At 43.7% G+C, this 22945-nt stretch overlaps 1 protein-coding gene across 2 annotated transcripts in view; it reads right to left on the minus strand.

The window, feature by feature from the left end:
• Positions 1-4212: 4212 nt before the first annotated feature.
• LOC138453357 (glutathione S-transferase A4-like) overlaps positions 4213-22945 on the minus strand; it is a 386216-nt gene continuing 367483 nt past the window's right edge. For both annotated transcript variants that reach the window (XM_069606111.1, XM_069606110.1), the window contains exon 7: positions 4213-4458. In XM_069606111.1, coding sequence (XP_069462212.1) covers positions 4336-4458 — 123 coding nt within the window. In that variant the 3' untranslated portion in view covers positions 4213-4335. The remainder of the gene's footprint in view (positions 4459-22945) is intronic.

Here is a 22945-nt window from a genome sequence, read left to right on the forward strand (position 1 = left end):
GTAGTTCGTGGGTGGGCGGCACAACCCAATTAACGTGTGTTCGCATATTGTGCACAGGGGCGGTGTCACCAGGCTTTGTACGGATGGCTCCATTGTCATTGCGGATAGGCCGAGCAGCTTCCGTGTCTGTAGGATACCTATCTTTTGCTTAATTTCGGTCATTACTACGAGGACTATTCGCTGCCGAGTTATAACAGCATTTCAAAAACAATACGACATATGCACTCAGCAACAATTTCAATATCAACGTTTGCTTGCCCACATTCATACACACCATTAGGGAAGGGGTAGCAGAAGTGGGTACTTAGTGTGGGGAATTGGGGATTTGCACAGGTTGGTCGTGAGGGGAGGAAGGGATTGAGGTATCACTGTATTGTCTCCCATCACACAGATTTTGAGGGGATGGCGGGCTGTGACATGGGGAACGGGTTCAGGTGCTGGTCTGCCAGTGCGGTTTCATTTTGTCCATAATATAACCTTGTACGCATTCTTTTAAGACGGCACAATTGTTCTCCAATTCTTCCATTTTTGTCTCCCAGGCTGTCGATTTTGCCATTTACAGAGTTTCTTTCCTTTCCTATGCCTGTATGCTGTTGTGGAAGGGGTGCCACTTGTGCTGCCTTGCTTTCCTTGCCAATATGTTCTCTTACAGAAAAGAGAATGCGTTAGGTGTACACTACATAAATTACGTTTCACACTACTGTGAGTATCAATGGGGTTAGTATCATAAGTCATTTGTGTCATGAAGGACATTTTCATCCAGCCACTGCAAGGCGTTTGCCATTGCTACGTACAAAAAATGTTCCGCTTCTGTACTATTGTATGCTTCACCACATGTGCAATTATCAGAGAACATGTAGTGTGCTTGCTTAGTACTTTGCCGTCCTTACTCTGGCCGTTCGTTCTTTGTTCCCATGCACAGTAGCAGTGAGGTAAGATTGTTGAAGGGAGACATCAGTTCTGTTGTTGGTGTATTCCGTTACGGTGTAGTCCCTATGCCTTTGTGCTGTTTGCTTCATAAGTACACAGTTTGCACCCCATCTCTCATCTTACCTTGCAATTCATGTACATGACGCTGCTTGCATATGTTCCTTGCGTTTGCTGAATGCTACCACTATGTAAGACAGCCCCTGCCTTTCTGAGCAGGTTGGATGCCACCCGATGTCTGCGACCAGACGCATACTCCGAGACGGCTTTGCGCACTAACATGGTGCCCAAATGTTCAGTATGTTGTTCAGCACATCTTCAAAAAGTAAGGGTATCCTGCTAAAAACCTATGCAATTCACTGAAAAAACGTTGCTGAATGAACATTATGCTTAAGCTGCACTAGTAAAAACCTATGCAATTCACTGACAAAAACGTTGTAAAAGGGACATTATGGGTAAGTTACACTACTAAAAAGCTATGAAGTTCACTGACAAAAAACGGTTCCATGTGTTAATATCCCTGCGAAAATACCGTCATATTTTTGCGCCAATATTACATCATGGAACCTGCAGGGGACACCCCCATAACTCCTGCTTCCAAAACCCCCAAAAATGACCCCCCCCAAAAAATATCCCCTATGGCTGTTCCAAACAACTATATATACACAGCAATATTTTGGGTGGGGATAATATCTAGTGATACCCAAATAACTTTGTTAAAGGAACAATATGGCTCCGTTGCCCTAGGAAAAACCTATCATATTCAGAGCAACAAGTACTTGAAGGAACATTACTTACTTCGCACTAATAACAACCTATCCATATTATGGTTACAAGTAAAACAAAAAAAGAAATTGGCCAGTTGTGGTAACCTAAGCAAACATAACTCACCCCACCAGTGTGCACTGCTAAGACCAACACCCATGACATCACAAATGTCACTGATCACATCACATGTACATTTAGTTTTCATGATAAGCCTCCACAAGGGATTGTCATTATAATGTTGCCAGAAAACTATTAGAGGTCATTATCATGACATACATATTTCATTAAGTAATGCATTGCTATAAACATCATTGCATTACAGAGTTCTTTCCAGTACATGCACCTACTCATGTTCAAACGTAGACATTGTCTGTAGCATGCCCCATAGAGGGGCAATATTCAAAATCTTGCCATGTTCGATAGTACATTAATGAATGCTTTTGTTTCACAGTTTTGCGTACTGTGAAACATGTAATAAGTAGATACCAATCCCTCACTTACTACATCAATTTACTACTACACTCATAACACAAAGAGACCACAACGGATACAAATGTAAGTATATACAGAGAAAGTAAAGTAAGCAAAACAGCTGCAGTATTACCAGCAAGTGTTCATAACTTAACTGCTTACCTTCATGCACATAAATGATTGCCTTGTTCCCCTATGTACATTTATCATATGATGTGATTGAACCCTAAGGAAAGTAGTGTAAGGACATATGACAAGGGTAAGGTCTTCAAATATAGTTCTTTTCGATTGCTTAGTTCCCGACTGTCAGTGAAGAGGGAGCCAGACATGTGATGTGAATAGTGATATCAATGACATTTGTGAGGTCATGGGTGTTAGTCTTAGCAGTGCAGAGTGGTGGAGACAATTATGGTTGCTTAGGTTACGATAACTGGCAGATTTCTGGTTGTTTTTGGTTTTACTTGTAACCATAATATGGATAGGTTGCTATTAGTGCGAAGTAAGTGTAATGTTCTTTTCAAGTACTTGTTGCACTGTTTTCGATAGGCTTCTTAGGGCAACTGAAACATATTATTCCTTTAACAATGTTTTTTGTCCGTGAACTTCATAGCATTTTGTCAGTATATATATATATATATTTGATACATTACTCACTGTAATTGTATTTCTGATGCTTGTATCTGCTTAGATTCACATACTATGCATAGGCCGACATCTAGTGGAAGAGGCAGAGTATTACAGTTGTTTTTGAAACTCGAAAAATGACGTCGACAGGGCGAGCCAGTATTACTATCCCTAGTGTGACGTCCACTGTACCCTTGGTCCTTCACGCGTCGAGGTCCCTCAGATTGTTTTGTTCCGACATGAGGTTGCATGAAGTGTAGTGTGAGTACAGATGTATCCAAGCTGAGGTTAACAGAAAAGCTCATAACATCTATGCACATTCTCTCTGGGGAGGAAGGGTGGGTGCATGTGAATCTAAGGCCTTTCTTTCTTGCCTCACACTCCATCAATGCTCTGCTGAAGAAACACTTACCTCTGGAAAAAGAGGCTATCACAGGCCTTTAGTGTTAGCATCTTGGGGGTTTGAGGAGGAAGAAAAAAAACCAGGCTACACAAACCTGGAGCACACATCTGCCTTTTGTATCCAGTGTGATATGCACGCATTTACATCCTCAAACAGCGAAGAGAAATAAAGCCTTCATCAGCACTGCCCAGGGTTCCCGGTTTGAGAGAGACTAGGTGCAAAATTTGGTGTCAGAAGTGAGATTCTGACACCTCCACAATGGAAAATCTCTTGAAGACCCTAACTGCATGCATAAACAGAAAGCCTGTTCTAGAACTATAGGCTTTTCCCCGACAATTGTCGATCTCCTTTTCAGTTGGTGCGTTCCCTAAATGTACAACAATAATGCAGACTTGAAATTGAAATTGTTGCTAACCATCATAAGTCTTTTCATAGAAAGCTTTATGTGTGCACTTTGTTGTGCACTTTTGGTCGAACTTGACCAATTTCATACAAGTCCATACAGATCCATTCACGGTGCTGCATATGAACTACTGTAGGGGAATTCAATTATTCAGTGCAGAAGCTCTGCATTGGGACAAGTAGCAACGGTTCTATGTGCATGGATGGGGCCCGGTCACCAATGGGCTTCAATACTTACTCATGTTTGTCAGTTATGGGCATTTAGTGGCATTTATTTGGCATATTGCCTCTCACCTACGTCTCAAAGGAAAATATTCTGTGGAAAAAATTGAGTATTCAAAGTGTCAACTGTGACTAGGTTAATCCAGTAACCTGAATAAGTTGCTCATTGAACCCTTTTGTGAGCTAAATGATTGTGTTGAATGCCATCCTGCAAGGAAATGTGCACATACCTGAGGCTTAACAGTCTGAAAAAACACAATTGCATGGTTTCAAATGTTTCAGAACTTAAAATTATCTTTTCTAAAACCATTTCCAAAGCACACTCAATAAATGTGAGCCAAACATTAACATATGAAATAAAGCATGCAAGAGGCAATTATTGTTCAGTCCATTGCTGAAGTGGTATGTCAGAGGCTTTATTGTGCTTTGCTTTTAGTGAAGTCACGATAAAAGTACCCTAAAGTTGTATATATGGCAACATAAAAATGGTCAATCCCATTACTGCGTAATGCAGACAATTACATTTTGAGGACTTCCTTCACACATTTTACATATGCGGCATCAGGGGGAGGTTTCCTCTGGCTTCCCGGTTTTAGAAATGTTTCAATTGTTGGTATTTTGCTAATTCTTTCCTTGAAAGCCTGAAAATTCAAAACAAACAAAATGAAGAACACGGACAAGGAAACAACAATTGTTTAAACAAAAATACTAAACATTTCCAAACTTGAAAGCAACCCCGACACTTGCACATGTTAGTGATGTTTACACATGACTCTTTGGACATTTGTCTGCTCATATTTGAGGCCAGCTGGCGCTCCTGAGATCTTTGCTCTAAAGTATCAGGTCTTGCACCCAAGACATTTTCTCCAAAGGCAATACGTCCACAGTGTAGCAGGTCCTTACGCATTTATTCAAATTAGAATAGAGGTTTCCAAAGTGCACAATAAATATTGTATTGTGAGAGGATCAAAACATATAGGAATAGACAACTGGCAATAAGGAAAATGCAGCTCGAAGAAACTAGGACAGGTATCAGAAATGTCAAACAGATTGGTCCAGTACAACGTGGTTTTATTTGTATGAGAATTTATATTCTCTACGGAAGTCCAGTGTAATTGTGGTCCTCACACTACTATAACATAACATGCTGTCCCAAAGTTGTATTGCACTCATACCCATTATGAAGACATGAAATATTTGTTAAGAAAGGTCAGCCCTCAGCAACAGTTACCTTTGATTAATAAACGGATGAATTTCCACCTTCCTAAAGTCGAAAACGTACTTGGGCTTGCCAGAAGGCATTTGAGCACTTGTGCAGGTACACAACTCACTTATTGCCCAAATTATAGATGAGAACGCACCTACCAAACAAAGTTACTAGAACAAAACAATATGGAAATAAATATTAGAAAGGGGTGAGAAAAAGTTAGTACACAAATGGAGGAGATATCTAACTCAGATAAATTCTATGAGCCTGAAAAGCTTTGGGGCAAAATAGAAGGCAACCATGACAAAAAGCCCTTTCTGGCAGAGCAGATGGAGCAATATTATAATTATTACAAGAACCTTGATCAAGTCAAAAGTTATCAGTGTCAACAATTGGTGCAATCTGATTCAATGGGCCTTCAGCGAATAAGAAATATGTAATGTTAGGAATTGCATCTCTTACTACATACCTAATGTGGGCCATTCACTAGCATTCCAAGAGCTCACCCACATTCTAAAAATAGGAACAATGAGGAGACTGGTCATATAGGGTCCGTAATAACGTACCAAAATGTTATTTCCATGGAATAAATGTACTAGAATGTTATTTCCATGGAATAAACTAAGAGCATTGTGGTTGCTGCCATATAGGGCAAGAGAGGCATTGCCAAAACAGTATGCTTTGTGGATTGCACATTTTGCTCGCACATGATGAAATGGGTGCCCCAATAAATGCTAAATGCAACTAAAGGCATGCATGCACCTGAAAATGATCAGCTTAAAGCAAGTGTAAATCCTCAAATATAAATGTAAAGACTTGTTTTTCAGTGCTGAGAATAAGGCTAAGAAATGACAAGAATTGTGCATGTGCAAAATGAGTGCATTTATTTTCCAAGGAATACACTTGGCCACAAAATGCAAGTAAATCAGCAGTGTGTTATTTTCAGGCCCAAACCTCTTGAATATGTTAACATAAAAACTCAACGTGGGTCCAAAAGCTCATTCAGGCAACTCTGAAGTTTGTAAAGAACTGGATTTCTTAACATGTTCTTATAGTTACGATACCCAGTGTAAAAGAAATGTATTTACAGCTTAAATTGGATTCTTATTCAAGGACCATCTTTACTGTGTTTTGGAACACAAAATGATGTAAATTCTAAGGTCTACTGCAGCCATTTGCGATATCCTGAGCCCCAAATACTAAGCACAGAAAATAGAATTTACCCCCTTTGTAGCCTAAAAAAATGTATATCATTTCAATGACTTTACATAGGTTTCATTTTACAAAAAATCATGCGAGATGCACAAACAGGAACTAACATAACAGTTCCATTTCGTTTTACCATATTTCACTCTGAATCCTTGAATTTGAGATCCAAAGTGACCTGCCTGAGTCTTGGAACTGAAGGGCGGAGTTCGAAACAGCCCAAATGGGGAACGTGAATTGCTTTGCGGATTCAACTCCCCAGGCACAAACATATAAAGGCCTTCGTTGTCTTTTCAAGTCTGTTGCAAAGGTTATACAAATACATCCCCTGCCAGATGTCATGCATGGATTTGGGCTCTCTTCTTCAAAGAGCTGCTCATAGTTTATCAAAATGCAGGCCTCCCATAAAAACTCCATCAGCCCAGGTCAAGGGAAAGGTTATTGAATTCTAGACTCAGAAAAAAGACATTGCCTTAACACACATCGATAGCCTGAAAAGGAGTATGTGGGGGATGCACCTGCAGCGATAAGTCATTAACTCCCCTCTAGCAAAATGAATACAGTAACCAGAGGTAAATCTTTAAACAAATACTTTATCATTAAAATAATGGCTGCATTGCTATCCAGGCTCTGATCAACACACAATTGACAGTTTATTGCTAGGGGTAATATCTATCAAATGATGTAAAAGAATATATATTGTGCCATGTTCTGAATAGGCAAAAAATGGCAACACCCGACTGTTCAATTTTATCACAATGTGATCATTTAAGAGTATAATTGTGTAACTGACATTTACGTAAGTGATCAAGGTTTTGTTATTTAGCTAGCATATTTTAAACAAAATATTGGGATCAAAAATTAAACTGACATTTCTTAAATAGGAGTGGTTTTGACCCCTCACTTTTGGGACTGAGAAAACCACACCTGTGTCACAAGGCATGGGAGGGTTCACAAAGATATAGAATTGCATGTACGTAGGACAGACTATGGAATATGGGGAGAAGAACATTATGGAGCAGACTGGAGATGAAACAAGAGCGGATAGCATTTGAAGGACGGAACCTAGGCACATTGGAGACCAGTCCATTGAGAGAAGGACCGCCAGTCTATGTTTGGAATTTGGTTTCCATATAGCCGCCTGAAGTGAGGGTCCCCAGCTGATGATCCAAAATTGGAAGTCTCCTTTCAGAATATAAATTAAACCCCAATCAACCCCAAACTGTTAATACACATTGACAAGAGTAAATCTGGGAAGATAAAGCACAGGGAATGCAATTGAAGGACAGGAATACCAGTGCTGATATTCTAAATGTCACGGTTCCTCCCAAAACACATGCAACTCAAAGGGAATAATTTCTTTAGAGCACAATGTATTTATTGAAAAACACATTTTAAAACTGAACTAATTTTGGTTCCGCCTAAGTGTGGAATTGTGTTTGCAAAATTAAAGCCTATTTCAAATATAATTCATGGCATAAGCTGGTCTAGAGACATTTTGGCCCATAGTGTCATTGAAAAATACTATTGCATAGGGTGATCAGGCATTTATGTAGCCAATGGATCAAATAATTTTTTTGCAAAATGTGAAATCCGTGCAATCCTTTATCTTAAATAGACTAAAGTGTAACGTGAAAGGGAAGGGAGTTTTTGACATTGTACATGTTAATAGAGAAGGTTACAACTCCAGCCGAAACAAAAAACTCAAGTTGAAAACTACAGGCAGGCATACTAAAAGCTGTGCATTCATGTCACTATCATCTTTTCAATATCCGTAAAGTTCGTCCCTCCAACTTCCATGCTACCAAACTCTTAATTTCCTCCATCTTTTCCATTGTTCTTCTCTCTTCTTCGGTCTTCCCGCCTCCCATCTTGCCCCCCTCAAATCCCTTTATCACTCTGCCATACGTACTCTGTCTACTCTCTTCTCATGACTATTTCCAACTCACTTTCCTACCTAGGATGGCTTCCTTTCCACTCCCAGCTTAAATTTCACTTCCTTTGTCTTGTCTTTAAATCTCTTCATGACTTTGCTCCTCCTTACCTCTCTTCTCATTCTCTATCCCCTCTCGCTTCCTTCGTTCAGCTGATCTCATTTTCTGTTCCCCCACCACCATGTGCCTCTTCTCGTTTCCGCTCCTTTCAGTTTCTTGCCCCCTTACACTGGAACTACCTCTCTATCCGCTCCTCCCCCACCTATTCCCATTTCTGCTCCTCACTGAAAACTTCTTCACTCCCCTCCCTGATACCTTCCCCCTCTCTCTCTATCCCCCTTCTATTATCCACAATGTTCTTATCTTTATCTGTCCCAGTCTCTCCTATGATCTCTCTTTTGTTGGTCACCACTCATTACTCTCTCCCTCTTGATCCTTCTCTACCCCCCTCGTCTCCTCTCCCTTCTTACTTGCAAATTGTTCTAAATACCGCTTTTTCGGCTTGATTCATATTTTCTGTTTTGATTCTACTGTTCCATGTTTTATGTGTTACTTGTTAACTGTAAAGCGCCTTGGATTAAGGCGCTATATAAAATAAAAATACAAATCCATATATTGACAGTTGTATATGCATTGAAAACAGCGCACACATGAATTTAAAGCAGCATACTTACCTGCATTCAAATTCACACACATACACATATAGACTGCAAGTAACTTAGTCACATGCATGTTTACAAAAAGGCGTAGCCAAGCATTTTGAGAACAGAGTATGTAGGTTAGTTCAGAATAGGACAAATCGATCCCTGATGCATTACCTTGGTTTCAAACCTGCAGGAGTCAAATTAAAGTGACCATTGTCTCCATTGAATGACCTACACATAGCCAATACAGTCACTACCTCCCACCTACATAGGTGGGGTTGGTTTACTGTACAATTTCTTTAAATGTTAATTGTCCAAGCAACTTTCTCCGATAACATACTTTTTTTGATACTGGAGAAAATTGAATCTTTTAAACACACTTGCTATCATTGAACTATTTGACATTTAAGTTGGATGCAAAAGCAACAGAAATGTTTGGAATGTCTAGTATCTTTTAGAATGCAATATATATTTGATTACTATAAATGTTGTATGGGATAAGAATAGTAAGATTCACATAGTCATGTTAATTCATTTTGTTGACTATTTGGTATATCTCATTGTAGTGATTACCAGTGAAGAGAGAACATCAGAATAGGTCTTACGTCCTGAAAGACCACCCGAACTGGAAGAAGCACCAACGACAACATGGACTCCGATCATATGAGCTCACATCAATTCCCACGATGGATAACTACCATGAAAGGTCAGTAGGCCCTACAACCCTGCAGTAATACGACCCTTACCCAGAGTGGATGAAGATACACAAGACAGCTGGAAACTAATACATGGACAGAATCGACTAAAGCACCAAGAAGCCATGCCTGAAGTGGTTATACATCATGACGACATAGCCACGTTAGACAGGAAGCACACGTGCAATCCTCACTTCCGGGACACACACACACACACACACACCCAACCTACACGAAGAACACAGGAGTACAGCTCTATTAGTTAGAGGACAGTGACATATACATATTGTCTGCATGTTTATTATTTTGCCACTTAGGTTTATTGCAGGAACGCAAGAAGAGCTTCTGTACATGTTTGCTGATGCCTATATGCAACTAACCCTATGGCATGACGGGGGCACTCGAGGGACCCGACAGGCTAGGATATACACTAACCTATGGAACACATACTAGAAGCCAGACTAGGCCTTAGGAAAGAAATCTCAAACCTCACAAGATGCTGTGCAAACAGAACTACTGTGGTCGGAACGAAGGCACTGCCAAGGCCACAATGTTGCAAGCGACATTCCACACGCAGAGCCAAGGTGACACCAGCTGCAGCAAGGAATATTCCCTGCAAAATACAGACTAATTCGTAACTATCGAGCTCGCAAACCCGGTCTCCAAAACGTGGGAATAGAACACTCTCATGGCATTAGTCATCCACACACTATTGTGAATGCTGACACACAGTTGCACCTTGCTGATACATAATATACATGTACTGCAAACAGGTGTCTCGAGGACTGGGAACAGAGTTTGTCAGGCTCGGGGGGCCCGTGGCCTGACCAATCAGAACTCTTGGCATAGGGGTGGGTAATGGGGGTCACTGACCAATCACAGGATCCACTCACTAACGATTTCAGAGTAGCAATTTTCGGGGATGATTCAAGCATACCACCTGACACCGCTGCATCCACTAACATCATTCGTCTATAGGTTCCTATACTGGAACCACCACTCAGTGGCCTATCCTGAGTGGCAATAGGTTTTGGAAAAGAGCCTAGCAAGTGACGTAGGTTGTGCCGTCACAAGGCATGAAAACTCTCCTGCGAGCCAGAGTTCCCGAAGATATGCCTAGACTTGCCTCTACGCATGTGACCCTTGTGTGTTTGCTGCCTGTAATAAACCGCAGTGAGACTTTGCTACTTGTGTGGACTTCGGGTTCTTTGGGACAAGAGAAGGAGTTCGAGCTTTCCGTGAGCTGGGCGTCTGCGGACCCCTAGCACGGCTCTACCTGCCTGATGGTCCCCCTAACACCAGTGTAAAGCTGGAGGCCATTTTAGTTTAAGTTACTTTATTGGGTGAAAGGAATTAGAGTTTTGAAAACTGCACTCTTTCCCTGAATTGTGGGGTGGAATTGTATAAATGGGGATGTGAGAACGGCATGTTATGCTTACGTGATCCAAACACTTGATCATATTAGCTATTGTAGGGCTATTTAATTTTTATGCATTTAAGAATATGAATTACCATAGGAATATGCTCTTCAGGATATTTCAGTAGAAGAGATGAAACATGCAGTATCTTGCCCGACCCTACAAGCTGCACTGGAGATCCTTGCAATTCACGTTGTGCCATCGCTGGTTCCTATAATTGCCAGGATTATCAATAGCTTGTTTCACACTTCGGCCATCACAACTCACTAAAACAAGTTTGGGTCACATCATTGCTTAAAAACCCTTAGTATGGATCCAGAAGGTCTAAGGAATTAGACCCACCTCTAATGTACTATTCCTTTGGTAAGCGTTGAATAAGGCTGTCAAATTTTAATTGCAAGACCATTTAGAAGACAAGTTATTACTAGGAGACGATCTGTCTGGATTCAGCCCCCATCGCGGTACAGAAATAGCACCAATGTATATCAAAGATAATCTTTTAGGATTGTGGACAAAGGACAAAACGGCATCCCGATGCTCCTTGACCTGTTATCAGTATTTTGACACCCTTGATCACTATTCTGTCGAACCTTAACTACATTATAAGAATCGGCAGTGTATTGGTTTAAATTAGTTCCATCGAATAGAACACCCAGAGTAAAAGTGAGGAAATGTCTTTCAGATCCAGCAGTGTTGAGCTAGGGATTGTGTACACCACCTCTACTCTTTAATATATATTAAACCCCTACATGACCTTCTGCTTAAATGGAGTATTTTTCAGAATTACACTAAGGACCCAGATAGTATTTTCACTATCTGGCACATATGATAACATGGCATTTATTAGGGCGGTATTTCACGATATTCACGAGCCGCAACAGGAGCTAAACTGGACTACTGCAATAGTCTATTTGCAAGATTAACACAGCAGTCAATCATGCAACTACAGATTTTGCAAAATACTGCTGCCCATGCTGTTACTAACTAATGGACAAACATATCTCTGATCCTAGCTGCAATTGCAAGCCAATGCAGTTTTCTCAAAATCAAAGTTAAATCATTTATATATTCTGGAGGCTTACCATAAAGAGTTTTATGAATAAGGACCAAGAGTTTATCTGGCACAAGTCTGCTAACCGGCTTAGGTCTTTAATGCGGTGGTCTCTTGCGCTAGGATTTAAGAAATCAAGGGCGTATGGACGATCAGGTAACATCATTGGCAATCAATTAGGGAATAGTCTCCCTCTTGACAGAACTATAAGGATGATCAACAAATTCAGAAAAAACAGAAAACTTTTTATAACTTCCTGAATTTTGCCCGACTGTCTGAGGTACAGTGGTCGAGTGCGGTGTAACCATAGGGTAGTGGCAGTCCAACCAAAACATGAAAAAAGCTAAACTAAAATAAGTCTACCTAAAAAAGTCTGGCATTTTCACCAAATTCAGTTACCTCGCTAATAATGGAGAAAAGGACAGAATGTGCTTATTATTATTAGATCTACTGAATTTGGTTCCATGTGATGTTCCCGAAATGTATTTCAATGCATGAAATGTTACCAGAAAAAAAATATCAATTTTCTTTAATTGATGGTGTGTCCCCAAGTCCTCCCCCATTTCCCCATGCTTAGAACCCCATCATGTTATTTTCATTTTGGTAACATCACTGGATACCACAGAATTTGTATGTCAAAATATAGCAATCATTCATATAAAGTTGACAGTAATCAGGTGTGCTTAAAGTGGTGTTTTATTTATTTCAAACATTTTCTTATTTGTCTCCATAACCCAACATGCATTTCGTCAATAGGCACTCCCTACCGCCTAAGAATGAACGGACCGTTAGCTCAAATACTAGGAGCTCAGTGTTGCTCCAAATCCCAATGCCAGGCAACATTGCCCTGCACAAACCAGGACTTGCATTAATAAATTGGTAATTGAGCCAACATTATCGTGCATTGTTGAGATTAGATGAGTCACTCCAGTTTCAGGAAACGACTGAAGATCAATCTTCAAGGAACTCTTGGGCTCTTAGCGGGATGTCAAGTTCCTGTTGGCTCTGCTGTGTTGGGCCTGCTTCCCCCAAGTGCCTCTTTCTTGCAGCCTTTGTGCCTCTGATGGCCATTTGAGAGTGGCTACTCGACAGCTAGCTGAGCATGTAATCCATGGATGGCCCTCGTACCATTTCAAGATCTCTGGGTTTTGGCATCTGCTCCTCTCCCGTTCTGGCTCCAGGCCTGGTCTGTGGAATGCTCGTCTTGCACTAATTTCCCTATGGTTTTCGTTGGTTCCCGGGACGGTGGAAAAAGTAAAATCGTACTCTCCATTTATGTACTACTCGGTTCCTCGATTGTGAAAGCTCAGACATGAATGGCTGCCAATTTGAATTGTGCTTCCTGTCTCCAACTGCCTCGCCCTATGTCGTATGTATGTCCAAAATGAAATGCACACAAGGTATGCTGCAAAAAGCAGCCCGCCTCATAGTCTGCCCACTTCTTCCCCGTTTGGCACAGGCAAGCATGCTTTAGATCTCGCCTTCAGACGGGACAGCTTCAGCATGTAGAACTAGAAACATTAGGCGTGCCATGTATTGCCTGAGCCCTGTGTGAACTGAAGAATTGGAAGAAAATTCGGACTTGCTAGAAACGTATCTGAATAAGTCTGCTGCATGTTGCAATGTTTACTAGCCAAGTATGAGAACCAGATTAGGAGAATCATGTAACACGTTAAAGCCTTCCTGAAATATGGTCTAATCCTGCCATTCAAAGTTGCATGGCCCACCCCTTTTATAGAAGAACTGTGTGAGTTGATGGTATATAAACCATGTAAACCCTGGAAAATGGGCAGGGGCTGCTGTTCATTAAACATTTTGCAAATTGGTTTTGTGTATGGTCCCGACATTGTATACTGCTTTGCCAACTGACATTTTAGCAGTTGCAACCCTCGCATGGGTGGGGGCTTCCGCCATGCTTCTGGGGGCAGGGAAGAGGAACCAGAATGGGACCTGCAGGCAGGTCATGATAGCAATGTTGAAAGTGTGATGAATCACAGGTATTCACTCCTTCTCCACAAGGGGGGAGCACCCCCACCCCGTGAGGCGAAGGAGGTGAGCCTGCTCCACAAACCCCCCCCCTAGGGGTCGAGGCAAGCGGGACCTAATCAGGAGAGACTCCCCTTTTGGGACAAGGACTCCGGTTACTGTGAGGAACTCCTTAGACAAATGTATTTGCATACATGGAACTTCCTGATAACTCAGAATGTGGCCACCTTATCTTTGGCTGAAGGCAATGCAAGACGAAACCTAATGTCACCAGAAACGTGAGAGACAGACAGTTGCAGGATAATGGGGCATGCAGAGACGAGAAGAGCCTCCCATCTACCAAGAGACAAGCAAGCAATCCGGTGGTGGCATGACCACAAACTGGACGTGGTGGTCAGGATACCCCAGGAACAATGCTGATACCGCCTATGCAGGAAGCAAGTGTTGCTTCACACCAGCATCAATAGTACGAAGCAGGAGTTTGACACGGACCCAAGAACGAGAAGCTGAGCAGCAGAGAAAGCAGTCCAGAACGGGAGCAGATCCCAATCACTGGCCCCTACCAAGTAAGAGGTACCTGGGGGACCAGGAGAAGCAGGACGCCAGCGGGATATCCCTTGGTTTACTTAAGTTAGTTAACATTAGTGGCAGGACCAGATCGAGTAGTTTGGATGGAAGACATATTCTTTTGACTTTATGACGGACAAGCACCTTTCTTTTTGGAAAGGTAGGGTATTCCCTTTAGTGATAGGGAAAGTTAGGTCTTCTACTTATGATTCAGGTTTATTAATGAAATTATGTCTTCCGGGGGTCTGACTCCTCCTTCTGACCTGCCACAAAAGAAACTGAATGTGTAAAGCGCAATGTAATGATTGTAAAGAGTTTTGTCACTGGAAACAGAATGTCCATGAAGACCACCAGACGGTAAATGAGGTAGTCAGCTTTGACGAATCCAGAGACTTCATCCCTTCTGTACGGGGAACCACGCCCTTTGGTGCAAGGGAGGTTTGGGAAAGCAGGACCTAATTGGGACTCCCCTTTATAGGGCAAGGACTCCCATTCCCAAAGGGCACTCCTAATACAGAATGTACTTTCTTCCTATATGGGAGTTAACAACATTGTCTTGTCTGATCTGCTCCTAAGACCACGCCCCTTCTGAGGAGTGAAAGACGAATAGAGGGCCAAACATCCCCCACTTTTTTTTTTTTAACTTTATGCATCGTTGCACACAGGTAATGCACATATATACTCCACATTACTTCATTACATCATACACAATCAGGTTCCTTCTGAGTCTGAGTTTTCGGCCTTGTCCGTCAAGTATTGTTTGTACCTTGCCCATATATTTCTAGGCTTGGAGGAGGGCAGCACCGAGTCGATATATAGTTCTTCTGTGTCATTTGTCCATACCATGTCTCTGTCCCAATCCGCTTTAGCTGGCGGGTTTGCATTCTTCCACTTCATTAATATTGTTCTTTTGGCTATTAATAGGCTCAAGTTTAAAAGTTTGCCATGTCGGGTTCATTTTCCCCACCACACCCAGCAAGCATATCCACGGGGACCATTCCATCGGCTGGTCTGCCATCCCATCTAGAGCTTCACAACCTCTGCCCAGTAGCCACTCAACTTTATACATGCCCAGAGCATATGATATATATTTGTGTCTTCAGTGTTACATCTTGGGCAGGTTCCCGGTGTAGCCGGGTAGATTCGTTTGAGCTTTACAGGGGTATAATGTGTCCTATGCACAATTTTATAATGAATTAGTTTGCATCTGGAATTGCATGATATTTGTTTGGTCAGTGCACAGATCTGGGACCATTCTTGATCCTCTATTTGTTGTCCCAAATCCTACTCCCACTTGTTCCTGGCTGTGTGATTCTCTGCTCGGCGTGTCTGCACTATAACATTTATACAGTGCTGAGGCTAAGATTTTCTGTATCCGCCCTGTAAACATATCCAAGCCCCATGTTTATCTCCGGTTCATCTGGGAAGGTAGGGCATGCATTTTGTATGGCGGTTTTTAGACAAATAGATTGTTGTTTATGTTTATTTATTTGTGTTTCTCACTATATCCTTGACATCGTCCCATTGCACAAAGCACTTTTCTGGTAATAACTGTCCCCATTGAGCAATGCCCTTGGTGCTCCAATGCATAGCCACCTCCCCATCTATGCTGAAAGCTGTTCGGGGTCACCCCAGAGTGGCATACTTGGGTGGTATAGCCTGTAAATGCCAAATATGTCGGCTAATTTAGCCCATGCCGTGGCTGTTGCCTTCGTGGGATCTATGGTGTTTTAGTGCTTGGGGCTTGGTCTGGTCATCTTGTGGAGTGCTGTGATTGCTTCCCGTTCTTTCTGGACAGGCGGTGGGGTCCCTGGGTTGAGAAAGTGTGTGGCCCACTGGGCAGCATAGTGTGCCTGTGCTGCCAGGTAGTATAATTCCAGTTCAGGTGCCATCAGCTCGCCCCTCGGGTACATATCAGTTAATGTCCTCCAGCTCAGTCTAGGATGTCCTCCCCAAACTAACGCGACGCAGGCACTGTTCATTTTAGCAAACAGGGCGCGACCCGGCCAGACCAGTATTGTACTGAACAGATAGGTAGCATTATCATTTTGATTAGGGCTATTCTCCCATCATTGATATGGGTAGGGCGTTCCAGAGATTCATTTTTGTGCATAAGGTGTCAGCCAATGCGCTGTAGTTCAGGGCGCGGGATAGTCGACGTTCTAGCAATGTATGCTCCTAGGTACAGAATATGCATCGGACTCCAGACAAGACCATGTAAGTTTTGGGGTTTTATTGTATTTTCTGTGAGCGGGAATATCTGATTTGTTAGGGTTGAGACGTAGGCCGGAGTATGGAGTATTCACCAAACCTTTCGACCTCTGCCAGAACCTTGCCCAATGATCAATCTGGATTCCTTAGATATAGTAAAATATCATCTGCATATAGAGTTATAATTTGTAGTTTACCTTCTAGCCATAATCCATACAGGCTTTAGTGTGACCTAAGAATATCAGCCAGGGGTTCTATTACTAGGGCGAACAGTAAAGGTGACAATGGGCAGCCCTGTCGGGTGCCTCCGCGTAACTCTAGCTTGTCTGTTAAGGTTCCATTGATTCTAATCTTGCCTTGGGGACATGTATATAATATTTGTATCCATTTTATGAAATTTGGGCCAAACCCATAGTTTAGTACCCCAAATATGAAGGGCCAGGAGACCGCGTCAAATGCTTTTCGCATATCGAGGGATACCGCTATCCTTGAGCTTCGGGGGTGTTGTGGCCAAAATTTTGTGGCACCTTCTAATATTCGTTGCCGTGGACCTGCCCTTAATAAACCCTGCCTGGTCTTCATGTACCATATAGAGCATCAGAGGTGTTAGTCTGGTTGCTAGTATTTTTGCTAAAATCTTTGCGTCTGTATTTATTAATGACAGTGGCCTATACGAACCACAATCCTCTGGGGGTTTCCCTGGTTTAAGCAGTAACGCAATTACTGCCTCCCTAGTGGTTTCGGGGCGTTCTCCCTTGTTTAAGGCTTCCACCCATACAGCATATAATCTAGACGCTAACAGGTGACTGAACTCCTTATATAATTCTGCCCCAAGGCCGTCTGTACCAGGGGTTTTCCCATTGGGAAGTGCCTTTATCGCCTCTACTATCTCTGCTTCTGTGATCAGATTCTCTAATGAGTCCTTAGTGGCATCGGCTAGGAGTGCCGTTGGTATTTGAGAGAGATAATGTTCTCTCTTCATCAGTGACGTTGCACTGAGGGAAGTACAGTTTTTTTTTGTAGAATTCATAGAATGTTTCGCCCACCTTACTGTGATCAGTGGTCACTGTGCTGTCCGATGTTTGTATGGTTGTTGACCTCTTTCCCCTCCTTACTGTTCTGGCCAGTAGCCTCCATGGGCGTTCACCCTCCTCATATCGGCTTGCCGTGGTCGGCTTATCAAAGTATCTGATCTCCTGGTCCGCTGCCTCTGTATATTCATCTAGTTCAGTCTATTTCTGAGCTAAGCTGTGATGATGGGGTGTGCGCGCACTGGGATTGTAGAGAGGTTATTTGTGTCTCTAATCGCTACAGTCTACCACTGATATCTTTGAGGATTCCACATTTTGTGGATATTGGACTGCCTCTAATGAATACCTTAAATGCTTGCCACAATATTGCCTGACTGGAAACAGAGTTTTCATTAATGTCAAAGTATTCTTGTATTTGCTGCCCCATTGTGTTTTTATTGAGCAGGTCCCGCAGGGCCACGGGTTTGAATCTCCATGGTGGTCTGTTCACCATACTACCGGGAATTCCCAATGTTCGTTGTATTGGGGAAAGATCAAAGTATGTTCTGGGATAGATATGGGCCTTAGTAACCCAAGACAAGACTGCGTTGTCTACCAGCCATAAATCTATTCTAGAATGCATGTCATGCACTGTGGAGTAGTATGTATATTCTCTCTTAGAAGGGTTTAATGTTCTCCATGCATCTTTGTGTTTGTGTTGACGTTCGATCTGAGTGTACGTCGAGGATGGTATTAAAATCCCCACCACATATCAAAGAGGCTGTAGGGTAATTCGCCTATTTTCCGAATGTTGTGGAATAGAATTCTGGGTCGTCTATGTTTGGACCATATACATTAACAAGGACTATCTCCCTGTCACAGAGTGTGCCATGGAGTAACACATACCTCCCCCCCGGGATCACATTCCGTATTCATACATTTAAACAGCACGGTTTTATGTATTAAAATCGCCGCCCTTCTCGCCCATTTGGAATATGTTGTGAAATATTGGTGTGCCCCCCCAATTTGGCACCAGTTGCCCTCCTTGCTGGGGTCCAATGTGGGTTTCCTGCAAAAAGATTATCTTGGGGCTCTGTCTATTGATATATGCTAAAATCCTACCTTTCTGGTTTCTGGATCCCAAGCCCCGCACATTCCAGCTCAGTATTTTAATGTTATCCGTGCCTGCTTTAGCCATTCTCTATGAAGTAATTGTTAACATATGCATGCCAATATATTTCCGTTATACACTTGATAACCATTGTGCTTAGTACCGGTGTGCTTTTTGTTTTAATACCGTTCTTTCCGTAACTAAACCCCAACAGTCTCAACTTGACCCCTCCCCCACAGTTCCCCCCAACTTCAACTGTGCTCTTTAAATCCCAACCCTCCCCACCCATCAACTGCATGTGCACCTGCTACGGGGGGGTGGAGGGGGCTGTGGTGTTAGTGTATAGTGTATCTAGTTCTACGCTGTTGCTCTCGCTCATATTGACACATGTGGGGTAGTACTCATCGGCACAATTTGTAGAGTAAGTCATGATCGCCCCCAATGAGAGCCACCTTAAGGGGGGGCCTTTGCTTTTGCAAGTCCATATTATATCATGAACGTGTTTACTATTACATGACTACAGGGATTCACAATTCCTCTCTACTCTAGGTTATCGAGTTGGAGCAGGGATGTGTGTTTCAACAAAGCTTGCCGCTTCCTCTGGGAATGTGAAGAAATCTATTTTGTTCTGATATAAAATTTTAGTCCTGGCGGGTAAAGCATAGCATATTGCACTTGTCGTTGCTGTAGCAATTTGACCCCTGTGAAGAGTTTCCTTTTTTATGGCACCGCCAGTGTGAAATCCGGGAAGGTACGTATGATGTTGGCCTCCCATCTTAGCACTTGTTTTTCTCTGGCAGTTTTCAAAATCAAGTCTTTCTCTGTAGTTCATCATGCAGGCTATGATAGGTCTAGGGTATTCCCCCGGTTTTGGCTTTGGGGCGAGCGACCTGTGTGCCCGTTCCACGATGAACATTGGTGACCATCCACGGTCTCCCAGGAGAGTGCGCAAATGTTCTTCTCTGCCTTTTCCATTGACCCTTTCATTGCATCCTCCGGAACTCTAATGCGAATGTTGTTCCGCCATGACCTCGCCTCTAAATCTTCATATTTGGACTTCACCGTCCCTAGTTTTGCCATTGTGGACACCGTGTTTTGCAAAGCCTCAAGCGCGTCTTCTGTGCCCGATATTCTCGTCTCAGCTTCAGTCATGCGCAAAGTTGTTTTATCTAGTTGTGTTTTGATGGAAGCCGCATTTGCTGTTATCCCATCCATTTTGTCGTTGAGGGCAGAGAAGCCCTATTGCATGGCTAGAAAGACCGCCTGAGGGTGCCAACATCGTTACCGGGGAGGTCTGTTCCTGTGAGGGCATCTCCTCGTCCATCTCGAGTTCTATATCCTTCTGTATTGCTGTTGTGTATTTGTCTCTACCCTTCTTAGAGCCAAAGCTCTTGGGCATTGTTATTTCTTAGAGGGGATGTATCCTGGGAGTTAGCTCTGCAATCCGCATTTTTCACATTTTCTATACCTGGTGGGTATGGGGTGGAGCTAGAGCTGTCCCTATGTGGGGCGTTCGGTTCACCTTTTGAGTTGATTCTGCGCTCCCACAAGTGTTAGTACTATCCGTGCTTTAACTTCGTTACTAGTAGGTCCTTCTTGTAGCCAGTGGCTGACCTGTGTGGATTTGCTGCAGCTACTGCTGTGACTAAGAGGCTGGTTCGTTGTTGACAAGGTATGAACGTGCGTTGGTCTTGTGCGGAGGGTGCGCACATTTAGTGTGTTTTGGAGCTATATCTCAGACACCCCTTTTCTTCTTCCAACAGTTCCCACTACTGCCTAGGTACGGTGGGGTATGGGCTTATAGCCCGTGCTGTGTGTTTCTGCGCTGTCCTGATTCGTGTGGAGGGGTGCCCCCCTTTGTCGCTCGCCGCCTGAGTGCCAAGTGTAGACTTTGGGTTCCTCAATTGTCTGACTTTAGGTTCTTTTTCCCCTGCAGGGGTTCCTTAATGTCTGCTCAGTCGTCCTCTCTTGCCCACTTCGGATGGTCTCATGAGTGGCCCAGCGCCTATTCTCTTTGGGAATTGGGTGGTAATGGGAAGACTTTAGTTGGCGGCTGCATGATTCCTTTCAAGTTAGTGCTGCATGAAGTTTCGGAGCAGCATTGACCCGCTCCGGTATGGCTCGCCAATGGTGGTTCTTCGTGCAGTAGCAGGACTGGGGGGGGCCCGTCCCGATCCCCACGGGAATGGTGAACCTTGCCCAGGGGTGGCGGTGGAGTGTCTCGATAGTCGTGGGGGGAGGGTTGTAAATATCCCGCAGCACCTCCGGCCGGCATGACAGTTTTCTGGTGTTCAGGGTGGCACCGGGCCCACCCAAGAGCAGCTGGGTCGACCGCCTGCCCACCCCCGTGTGGCCTTCAACTGTCTAAAGGGCCCGCCGTGCAGCCGAAGGGCCGTTCGCAGTTCCGGGATGCGTAGCCTCCTCAGCATCGATACCGGGTGACCCCGGGTCTCGCCTCCTTCAGTGCAGTGACCGCAATAAGTCTGGGGGGTCTGCGGGCGCTGAACAGGATCTGGAGTACACGTGACTCACCCCCAGGCGCTGTTCCTCCGCCGCCCCTCGCTCTGATTTGTCGCCAGGCTCCTCCCCTCAGCCCTCAGCATGCCTCCGGCCTTAGTCTCTTGCAGCACACAGGATCCAAATAGTGCTGTAAGTCGGATTCCCTCAACCTCTTGCCACCAAATTTCGTGTGCCTGATCTGTGGCTATTGCGACACGTTCTACGCTGAATACACGAAGAACCGGTTCTTAGTTTTGATTATACTGGCATTTCGGCATTGGACTCCGCTGGAGCTCGGGAGCGACCATTCCCTCTCGTGCGCAACAGCGCCCCCATGGCCAAACACCCTTGAACGGAGAAGGGGAATCCAGAGTCCAGACTGCTCCTGGCATGAGAGCATGTACCAGGGGAGGAGCCGTGCAGGCCTGCAGAAACAAGAGAAGGCCAAAGGGGGATGCAATACATCCCTGGAAGAGAGGCACAAGGCCTAAGAAGCAAGGCTTCGTGCAGCCGAAGAGACCGTGAGGCATGACCACATATTGGACGCAGTGGGCCTGGAGCCTGTCAAGAGACGATGAGCCCAGTGTCGACTGAAGCACAAAACCCTCCACTCTCTGAAGCAGAGAGGTGAGGCCCAAAGAAGGCAAAGACAGCCCATTTCCAATAGCAAGGAGCAGCGAACAAAGCAGGACCCCACCACCGCTACAGTGACTGACCCTCCCTGGGGGCAAAGACTGACACCGCAGGTATGTGGGTTGCCCAGGAAAAAAGGGGAGAGGAAGAAGAACTAGCAATCAACCCTAACCCCAACAGGCAGAGAGCGCCCAAGCAAACCAGGGGTGGTCGGAGCCTGAGAAGCCTGAACAGCACACCACCCAGAAGAGTCGCAGTGACCCAAGAAAAACCGAGTCAGAACTCCAGAAGGTCTCGAGAACACTGGAGCTCAATAAAATAGTGTCCGGAGACCTCAATCGACTTACAGGAGAAGACAGAGTGAGCAGGAAAATCACAGGGACAGCCGAAACCCCAGAAACGGGTCGAAGTGTGGAAAGAACAGACAAGTTGGTGGAAAGTGATTTGTTGTAATTTCAGGAACTTGAGATTGGTAACTTCTTTAAGGAAGTTTAACCAAAATTTCCTTTCAAGGAAAAACTGTTCTTGTTGGCACAAATAGATTATCGGATCAATGTCCAGGATGGAGTCCTGGAAATACTGTGAAGCCTCTATGGAGAACATACAGTGCACAACACTCCATCTTTCTGTTATGTTTGGTAAGTAGTAGGGCCAGTTTAGTTGATGGGTTTGGACTGAGGACTATTTTAGTTTTGGACTCTAGACTAGCACCTTAGTTTAGTTTGGATAGGAAGGGAAACCCTTTTTAGTAATTGGGGATAGTAAGGCATTTATCATTTAAATAAAACTATTTGCATCAATGTTCACTGGTCAGAGTCCTGGCTTGCCACACAGTTCACCTTCTCCACCACCATCCCCATAGAATCACGGTTAAGACAGGCAGGGGGTCCATGAAATTGTTGCACAGCTCTTAACACTTACCCCGCTACTCTACACATAGATAGTGCTGTTGGAGG

The sequence above is a fragment of the Ambystoma mexicanum genome, chromosome 4p (genome assembly GCF_040938575.1).
Source record: "Ambystoma mexicanum isolate Mex_15411 chromosome 4p, UKY_AmexF1_1, whole genome shotgun sequence".
NCBI lineage: Eukaryota > Metazoa > Chordata > Amphibia > Caudata > Ambystomatidae > Ambystoma > Ambystoma mexicanum.